Genomic DNA, 9,548 nt, shown 5'->3' with positions numbered 1-9,548 from the left:
GTTATCCTCTGAACTACAGATTCTGAAGCTACGATCACCCCTATCACTGTCACCCTTTTGTAACTGCCTGGAAAACTTTCTTGTTGTCAGGTGCTGTCCAGTTGGGTCCAGCTCATAGAGACTCCATGCACAACAGAAGGAAATGGCGGCCTGTCCTGCACCACGCTCACAATCTGTGTTTGAGCCCATCACTGCGGTCACTGTGCCAACCCATCTTGGTGAAGGTCATCTTCTTCCTTCACGGACCTGTCCTTCGCCAGCGTGATGTCCTTCTCCAGGGACGGGTCCCTCCTGACAACATATCCAAAGTGTGTGAGATGAGGTCTCCTCTCAGTGTCCTCACTCTGACTGTAGTTCATCCAAGACGTTGTTGGTTCTTCTGACAGTCCACGGTGTATCCACATTCTTCAGCAGCACCCTAATTCAAGGGCACTTATTCTTATCTGGCCTTCCTTGTTCATTGTTCAGCTTTCATGTGCACGATTGAAAATGCCATCGCTTAGGTCAAGTGCACCTTAGTCTTCAGGATACCATCTTTGCTTTTTAAAACGTTAAAAAGGTCTTTGGCAGCAAATTTTTCTAATGGGACAGGTCATTTGATTTCTTGACTGCTACTTCCATGGGTGTTGATTATGGATCCAAGTAAAATGGAATCCTTGACAACTTCAGTATTTTCTGCTTTTATCATGATGTTGCTCATTGGTCTACTATTGGAAAAACGGTATTTCCAGTGAATAAGTTGTTGGTCTTGCAAAATGCAGAGTTCTGTCATGCAATCTGCAACATCATTCCTATCACAAAGGCCCTATTTCCCAACTTCCGATCCTTCCTTTGTTTCCAATTTCCACATTCCAGTCACCAGTTATCAGTGCATCTTGATTCCCTGTTTAATCAATTCCAGGCTGCAGAAGTTGGTAAAAGTCTTTAATTTCTTCATCTTTGGCATTAGTCATTGGTGCATAAATTTGAATAATACTCTTATTAACTGGTCTTCCTTGTAGGCGTATGGATATTATCCTATCACTGACAGTATGGTGCTTCAGGACAAATCTTGAAATGTTCTTTTTGATGGTGAATGTAACACCATTGCTCTTCAATTTGTCACTCCTGACATAGTAGTACATATGATTGTCTGATTCAAAATGGCCAAAACCAGTGCATTTCAGCTCAGTAATGCCTAGGATATCAATCTTTATGTGTTTCATTTCACTTTTGACAGCTTCCAATTTTCCTTAATTCATACGTTGCACATTCCATGTTCTTATTATTAATGGGGGACTCCTTGGCTTCCCACCTCCTTCTGCCTTGGGTGGGGGCTCTCTTTTTTATTGTGTGGCTCATAAAAAATTATGGATATCATTGAGAAGAATGGGAATTCCCAAACACTTAATTGTACTCATGAGGAACCTGTACATAGATCAGGAAGCTGTTGTTTGAACAGAACAAGGGGACATTGCATGGTTTAAAATCAAGAAGGAAGTGTGTCAGGGTTGTATACTTTCACCATGCTTATTCAATCTGTATGTTGAGCCAATAATCCAAGAAGTTGGACTATATGAAGAACATGGCATCAGGATTGGAAGAAGACTCATTAACAACCTGTGATATGCTGATGACACAACTTTGCTGAAAGGGAGGATGACTTGAAGCACTTACTTACGAAGATTGAAGACTACAGTCTGGAGTATAGATTATACCTCAATACAAAAAAAACAAAAATCCTCACAACTGGACCAATAAGCAGCATCACGATAAATGGAGAAAAGATTGAAGTTGTCAGAGACTTCATATTACTTGGTTCTATAATCAACACCAATGGAAGCAACAGTTAAGATATCAGATGATGTATAGCACTGGGCAGATCAGCTGTGAAGTACCTATTTCAAGTGCTGAAGAGCAAAGATATCTCCTTGAAGACAAAGGTGCGCCTGACACAAGCCATAGTATTTTCAATAGCTTCCTATGCATATGAGAGCTGGACAATAAATAAGGAAGTCTGAAGAAGAGTTGATGCTTTTGAATTGTGATGTTGGCAAAGAATGCTGAAAGTACCATGGTCTGCTAAAAGAACTAACAGATCTGTCCTAGAGGAAGTGTAGCCTGAATGCTCTTTGGAAGCAAGAATGGCTAGACTTCATCTCATCTACTTTGGTCATGTTGTCAGAAGGAACCATTCCTTGGAGAAGGATATCATGTTTGGTAAAGTGGAGGGTCAACAAAAAAGGGGAAGGTCCTCAATGAGATGGGTTGACAGTGGCTGCAACTATGGGCTCAGGTACAGCAGGAAACGTGGAGCTGGCCCAGGTAGGGCAGTGTTTTGTTCAGCTGTACATAGGGTCGCTATGAGTTGGAGATGACGGCAACAACAACATTATTAATGGATGTTTGCACGTGTTTCTTCTTATTTTGAGTTGTCCCCATCAGCACGTGAAGCTCCCCAAATCTTTATTTCATCCAAATCATTAAGGTCAACTCTACTTTGAGGAAGCAGATCTTCCCTGGTCATGTTCTGAGTGTCTTCCCACCCAAGGACCTCATCTTCTGGCACAGTATCAGACAATGTTCCACTCTACCCACAAGATTTTCACTGGCCATTTTTTTTTTTTTCAATTTTAAGAGTTTGTTTTACACTCAACATTACATGTACATTTAGTTTCACTCCCCATGTACCATCCCCAACCCTAAGCCAGTCTCCTCCCCTCCCTGCCCAGTAACCCTCCCCCTGTGCCCCTCATAGTTATGTTCCTGTCTGTCCAGTATTACCTCCCTGTGAATGTTGCCCCTCTGGTGCCCTGTGCTCGATTGCTGCAAGGGGTGCATTTCCATAGAGTATGTGGGTGCATCATCCTGGATTGAGTGGTCTCCATGTACATCTTGTTAACTATTGGGCTGAGAGCCAGCCCCTGGGAGTGAGTTTTATTCCTGGTGCAGAATGCATTCCAGAGCCATAATATTGGGGCTCTCACCAAACTCCATCTGACCAGGAATTCTAGTCATTATTGAGTTTTTGGATTCTGCTCCATGTTTTCCCTGCCACTCTGTTCAGCATCTCCAGCTTTGTTCTTTCCCGAGTGGTTCTGGTCCCAAGGGCCATTGTGTCCTAGGGCGGATTGCTTCCAAATGCCCTTTTTTTTTTTTTGCACTCTTCTTCTCTTCTGCCGTTGGGAGACCGTTAGGTGCATCTTAGATGGCCGCTTGAAAGCTTTTAAGACCCTAATCACTACTCACCGATGTAGGGTGAGAAGCAAGGCTTTTCTGTATTTTGTTGTCACCGGCCAACTTTGTAAGAAATAGATTTCCAGCTCCTTTTTCCATATTGGTCTTAGTCTGGAAGCTCTGCTGAAGTCTGTCCACCATGGGTGACCCCGCTGGTATTTGAAATACCAGTGGCATAGCTTCTAGGATCACAGCAGCTTGCAGGCCATCACAGTACAAGTGGCAGATGAGCAGTGGTTAGAAACACACACGGTATTTCATCAAATACCTCATCACGTGTATCTCTCTATACACTATCCCTCCAATGGGAGGGCCCTGGTGGTTCAGTGGTTAAGGACTCAGCTGCTGGCTGAAAGGTCAATGGTTTGAATCCACCAGTGGCTCCGTGGGAGAAAGACTTGGTGATCTGCTTCCATAAAGATTTACAGCCTTTGAAACCCTATGGGGCAGTTCCACTCTCTCCTACAGGGTTGCTATAAGTCATAGTCAATTTGATAGCAATAGGTTTTTGTATCCAATAGTGCATAAGAAAATGCCCAACAAAATTAGCTGTCACGGTGATGCAAAATGAAATCACATCGACCAAATGAGTGGAATCCCGATTACAGAAACAGACCCACACACGTATGGGACTTTGCTTTGTGGCAGAGGTGGCATGTCAGTTCAGTGGAGAGATGGTAGGCTGCCCAGTGTTGTACGGAACAGGATTTTGTTGGGGGAGTGTTTAATTTAATTTTAAAATGTTCTTTTTACTGTAGTGAAAACAAACATAACAAAACACATGCCAACTCAACATTTTCTACAATTCAGTGATGATGATTTGAGTCTTCAAGATGTGCAACTGTTCTTGCTTGGATGAGTCTTTATGTCCAGAGCCGCCCTCTGCCTTGGGTGGGAAGGTGAACAGGAAGAGGGAGGCCATCATCATGGACTGTTCTCCACAGAACTGAGAGAAGAGATTCTCAGGAAATGGTTAAGAACCAGCAGGCCTAACTTGGTCAAGCACTCATCGTTCCCCAGGGCAGCTCTGGGACCTGTGAGTAGAGAACAAGGTCAGTGGTGGGAGGAAGAGGAGGACTAATGCCTCTCCTGACCTTCAAACACAAGTGCTCAGCCAAGGAGACCACCCCACTGCTCCATGCTGCACATCTAAGGAAAGTGGAGAAGATATAGGAGTGTTGGTTGGCTGGTTTTCACAGTAACTGGGGTTTCCATTGGTGTCTAATCGGGAAAGAGATCCTGAATATTTTTTATCATGGACTGAATGTTCCCACATGCGAAAGAAACATCCCACCTAAAATACCAACAGTGACCCTATCGAGAACATAGGAAGGTCCTCCAAGTAGCGTTGAGTGTTTAACAAGCCCTGATAGCACAAAGGTTAAAAGTTTGGCTGCTAACCCAAAGGTCAGGGGTTCAAACCACCAGACAGGGGAGACAAGACCTGGTGATCTGGTCTGATGAGGACAGGTGGAACCCCTCATACTAGAGCCCTTGGGTATCCTTCAAGCTAGGAGTTGAATTTGGTCCGTGTGCTTCACCTCTCAGCCAAGCGACAGACAGTCCTGTAAGGTGAACAGTAACAATACCAGGAGGGTATGTGCTTATCCAAATAATCAAGAATACAAGATCGGGAGGTCAGCGTTTGCCCAGGGGCAGAGCTCGGGAGGTGGGAGTGGATGGAAAGGAAGGAGGAAGGGGGCTGGGGGACGTAGGGAGGAAGTGGGAACAACGCTGTTACAGTGTAAGGGCTGCAATAAATGTAACAAAACAGAATGTGCATGGATTGTTCAACGGGAAAAACATTCGCTCTGTAAACTTTTACCCAAATCATAATTAAAAAAAAAAAAAAAGATCAACTCAAATAAATAAATAAAAGATTACAACTTAGGAAACCCTATGAGGCAGCTCTACTTTGTTCTACAGGGTCGCTATGAGTCAGAGTAGTCTTGGCAGCATATAACAACAACATAGCATCGCAAAAGCCCACGAGAAAGAGATGTGGTCAGTTGTTTTACCTGGTTCCACATGGAGACTCCTTCTGGCTGTGCCAGGCTTCAGCCAGGAAAGCCCCCATAATAACCAGAATGATGACAGACAGACCCAGGCAAGTGACGTTAAACGTGGTGTAATCTGTCGGAGTGGTATTTCGGGAAGCTGAAAGACAGAAGAGTTTAACGTTGGGTGGTGCAGACCGTTAAGTGCTCAGCTACCCAAGATTGGTGGTTCAAACTCACCCAGACGTGCCTTAAAAGAAAGACCTGGCATCAATCTGCTTCCTTTACAGCCTTGAAGACCCCACAAAGTACAATTCCACTTTGCAACGCATGGGTTGCCATGAGTTGGAATCGACTGTGCAGCAACTGGCTTGGCCTTTTTTCCCCAGGAGAACTATCCCTTTGCCTCTTCTCTAATAAATCTGTCAACTCTGGATCTCACGAGGCCATAGGCCCACCCGTGTCTCCTGGGCACCAACCAGTGTTGAACAACCAGGACACACTTGAGGTGAATGCAGGGAGAAAGAGGAGGAATAGACATTGAGGTCTCCTGGCCTCCAAACCTAAGTTCTCAGCCAGGGGCAAGGTGCCCCCAACTCACCATCCTCCACATCTAGGGACATCTGAAAAGATATGGATCCTTCAGGCCTGGAACTGAACTCACCCCCATGGCCCAACTTCAGGCAAATGATAGACAGGCTATAAGGTGGACAGTAACACCAGGAGGGCCCGTACTCCTTAGAACAATCAACCACATGAGATCAAAAGGGCATTGTTTGCCCAGCCAGAGAGCTCAGAAGGCAGGAAGGGATGGGAAAGAAAGAGAAGGAAAATGGTAACCACAGGGAGGAAGCGGGAGGAGAGCCATTAATGGCAGGGCCTGCCATCAATGTCACAAAACAAAATGTGTATCAACTGTTGAACGGAAGGCCAACGTGCTCTGTAAACTTTTACCCAAATCAAAATGAAAACTTTAAAAAAAGAAAAGAAAAAAAAATTGATTTGAGAGACACCTACACAGAGTACCATTTTCCTCTGCCTCTAGTATAATGGTTCCTTAAAGTTCTCAATTAGTTTAAATACATGGATATATATATATATGTAAATGTGCCTATTAGTCACAAGCAGATGGTGAGGATGAAGAAGAAGACTACTGTGCATGTTAAATATTGTAGGAAAGTGGGAACAATGAGACTAAAATATGGGAGTGACATGGGAAATGACCCAAGGATGTAGATAGACCAAAGGTACAAAGAAGGGAAATTAGGAATGGAACGGATGGATTTTGAAAGGAGATGATAGTGCAAGTGATGGAGAAACAAGCATTGAAGAAGAGAACCAACACTCTCTAGTTAAAGAAAATAAACTCTAAAAATCAAGAAAGCCTTACCTGTCACCCAGATCTCAAGACTATCACTGGGGCGTGAGGTCCAGAAAGGGGCCTTTGTCTGGTAGTAGACACAGTTGTAGTTCCCAGTGTCGTTGATGGTCACAGTCTGAAGGGAGAACTCTGCCACACTTCCTGCTGGTTTCTGCTGCTGTGTGGGTGCTGAAGTTCCTTCCTTCAGAAGGGCAACGTCATAACCAATGACACCGTCTGGCGTCTGGCACTGCAGGGTCACGTTTTGTCCTGCAGTCACCTCACGTCCTGGATGGGCTTGAAGGGAAGGCTTAGGTATAGTTCCTGCAGAGAGGGAAGGTGCAGAGGTAACAGAAGTTTTGGTCCACACTCAGCAGAAGTGGCTTACCAAATAAGGAAGGCAAGGGAGGGCTTACTTGTGTTTTCTTATTGATCTGTAGTAAGTTTTATGTATTAATAACCAAGTCCAAGTAAGCCCATGCATACCTCGCTTCCTGGTTACCCATCCCTGCCAGGGACTGTAATTTTGAAAAGAGGCTTTGATTCTGTAGGAAGATGCTGTGGGTTGGAGACAGACAGATGCCCATCATACCTAGAAGTAGAATCTGATGCGATGAAGAAATGTGAAATTGTTCACTACAGATTAGTAAGTAAGCACAAGTCATCCCGAGTTTACCTTGCCTATTGGGTAATCTAACCTAGCCCTTACCCTTGGTCCCCTAATAGGGAGTTCTCACAAACTGTTGATGATCAAATACACCTGACGGTCTTGATGCTGGGGTGGGAATTTCCCCTCCACAACAAGCCGTGGGCAAAACCCAGGCTCAAATTCTGCACCTGCCTCTCTTCACCGTCACCCACACTACACGGCACTGGAGACGCAAGGCCTTGGACTGGAGAACCACATGTCCTTCCAGAACACCTCCTCCTCACCTGTAACCAGAAGGAGAAGGACATCACTGCTCAGGGAAGTCCGGTGTCCATCACGGTATTCACAAGTGTACTCCCCGGAATCACTGTGCTGTACATCAGTGAGGAGCAAGTCAGCGTGGCTCTCTGTAGGATCAGGTGACTGTACGGGATCCAGGTGATATCCTCCCTTTCTGAAGGCAAAGTCTGCAGCCCTGGTCAGAGCCCAGCATCTCAGACTCACGTTGCTCTTGGGAGGGACCACCGAGCTGGGCCAGGCCCTGAGGATGGGCTTGGGGAGTGACCCTGGAAAGGAAGCAGAACCAGGGCTGGAGTCAACCACGCCCCTTGCTCTCAGGAAACCCAGAGAAGGAAGGAGAGGGAACAGCGGGGAATTCAAGGTGGACTTCAGTGAAGCAACACTCACCATGCTGCGAGTTGTATCTCTGGCTAAGACACAGATCTGTAAAAAGAATCCTCCATGAGTGGGATGCAGCCCATGGCATCTGCCTGCCCTGACCCCACAGTGACCCCCAGAGGCCCTTTCTGGGAAGTCACTGTTGTTAGGTGCAGTGGAGTCAACTCCGACTCATGGTGACCCTGTGTACAACTGAACGTAACACCGGCCACCCCTGCAGCATCGTGACAATAGCAGGGGGGAGCCCGTCGCTGCAGCCACCACGTCAGTCCATCTCATTGAGGGTCTTCCCCAGTTTCACTGACGTCTACTTTACCCATCATAGGATCCTTTTCTAGGTTGTGGTCCCTTCTGACAACATAAACAAATGATGAGTGACGGACTCTGTCTTTCCCACATCTAAGATGCATTTTGGCTGTGTGTCTCCAAGACAGATATGTTCGTTCTTCTAGCAGTATGTGGTACGTTCAATATTCTCTGCCAGCACCACAATTCAAAGCCAACCTGTGATATGCAGATGACGCAACCTTGCTTGCTGAAAGCAAAGAAGACTTGAAGCATTTACTCATGAAGATCAAGGACTCCACACAGCCTTCCGTGTGGGCTACACCTCAGTGTGAAGAAGATAAAAATCCTCACCAATAAGCAATAAGGGACATTATGTTAACTGGAGGAAAGACTGCAGTCATAAGGATTTCATTTTACTTGGGTCTGGCATCATGGCCCCACAGCCTGACACACTGACAGAGGTGTGGTGGACTGAATCTCTAAGCAAAGGGATCCTCTTCCTAATGTTCCCTAAATCCTAATCTCAAAGAGCAATCCTGGGTGCTGGTCTTCCGTCTCTCACATCCGCTCATACCCCTGAGCCACTGGGGCAAGTGTGGTTCAGTCCACAAGCAGACCAAACCACACAGGCAAGGCCAGCTGCCCTGAGGTCAGTTCCGACTCGTGTGAACCCGTGGTTGAGTTCAGCAGCGCTCTCTGGGGCTTTCAAGGCTGTGACCTTTGGAAGCAGGTCACCAGACCTTCCAAGGTGCCTCTGGGTGGGTTCAAACTGCCAACCTTCTGGTTTGTATCCAAGCACCTAACCAACTGTGCCATTCAGGGACGCCTACTGTCACCCCAAAATGTGGGCTCGTATGCAGAGCGACAGTTCAGTCACGTTGGTAGCAGAAGGAAGAGTTTATGCATAAATGGGGAACAGAGTTTCAGAATTCTCTGAGAGTCCACCCCGCCTCTAGTGGTAAATACAAGGTCAGTATAACTCACTCACTCACTCACTCGCTGCTGTCGAGTCAGATCCGACCCATAGTGATCTCTCCCTGGCTTTCCTAGGGGGTGTTTCTACAGATGTAGATTGCCCACTCTTGCTACTGAGGAGTGGCTGGTGGGTTTGAACTGCCAGCCTTCTGGTTAGCAGTCAGATGCCTTGGGCACTGTGCCACCAGAGCTCCCAAAGTCAATGTAGCTTGAGTTGAAGTTTATGATCTCGTGTACACATTCCATTCCCAAGGACCAGGGCTCTTTAACCATGAGAAGGACAAAGAGGGGCTGCTCAGTCATGACTGTGGACCTTATCTCCTGGCTCGGGAAGGCGTCCCCATCCCCACCAGGCGGGTTCGGCTTTTCTCTCCAGGCTGACCTC

General features: G+C 46.3%; 1 protein-coding gene across 1 annotated transcript; it reads right to left on the bottom strand.

The window, feature by feature from the left end:
• Positions 1 to 5,234: 5,234 nt before the first annotated feature.
• Positions 5,235 to 8,621, bottom strand: LOC103213335 (T-cell-interacting, activating receptor on myeloid cells protein 1-like; the record flags this gene model as incomplete). Its single annotated transcript, XM_007959153.1, has 4 exons — positions 8,606 to 8,621; positions 7,507 to 7,788; positions 6,604 to 6,897; positions 5,235 to 5,373 (listed from the first exon to the last, which is right to left on the bottom strand). Coding segments are annotated over exons 1-4 (731 nt in total), but the record flags the coding sequence as incomplete, so codon positions are not given.
• Positions 8,622 to 9,548: the final 927 nt, after the last annotated feature.

Source organism: Orycteropus afer, unplaced genomic scaffold (assembly GCF_000298275.1).
Source record: "Orycteropus afer afer isolate SDZICR_OR568_19922 unplaced genomic scaffold, OryAfe1.0 scaffold01636, whole genome shotgun sequence".
Lineage (NCBI taxonomy): Eukaryota > Metazoa > Chordata > Mammalia > Tubulidentata > Orycteropodidae > Orycteropus > Orycteropus afer.
This window is presented reverse-complemented; position numbering and strand designations above follow the sequence as displayed.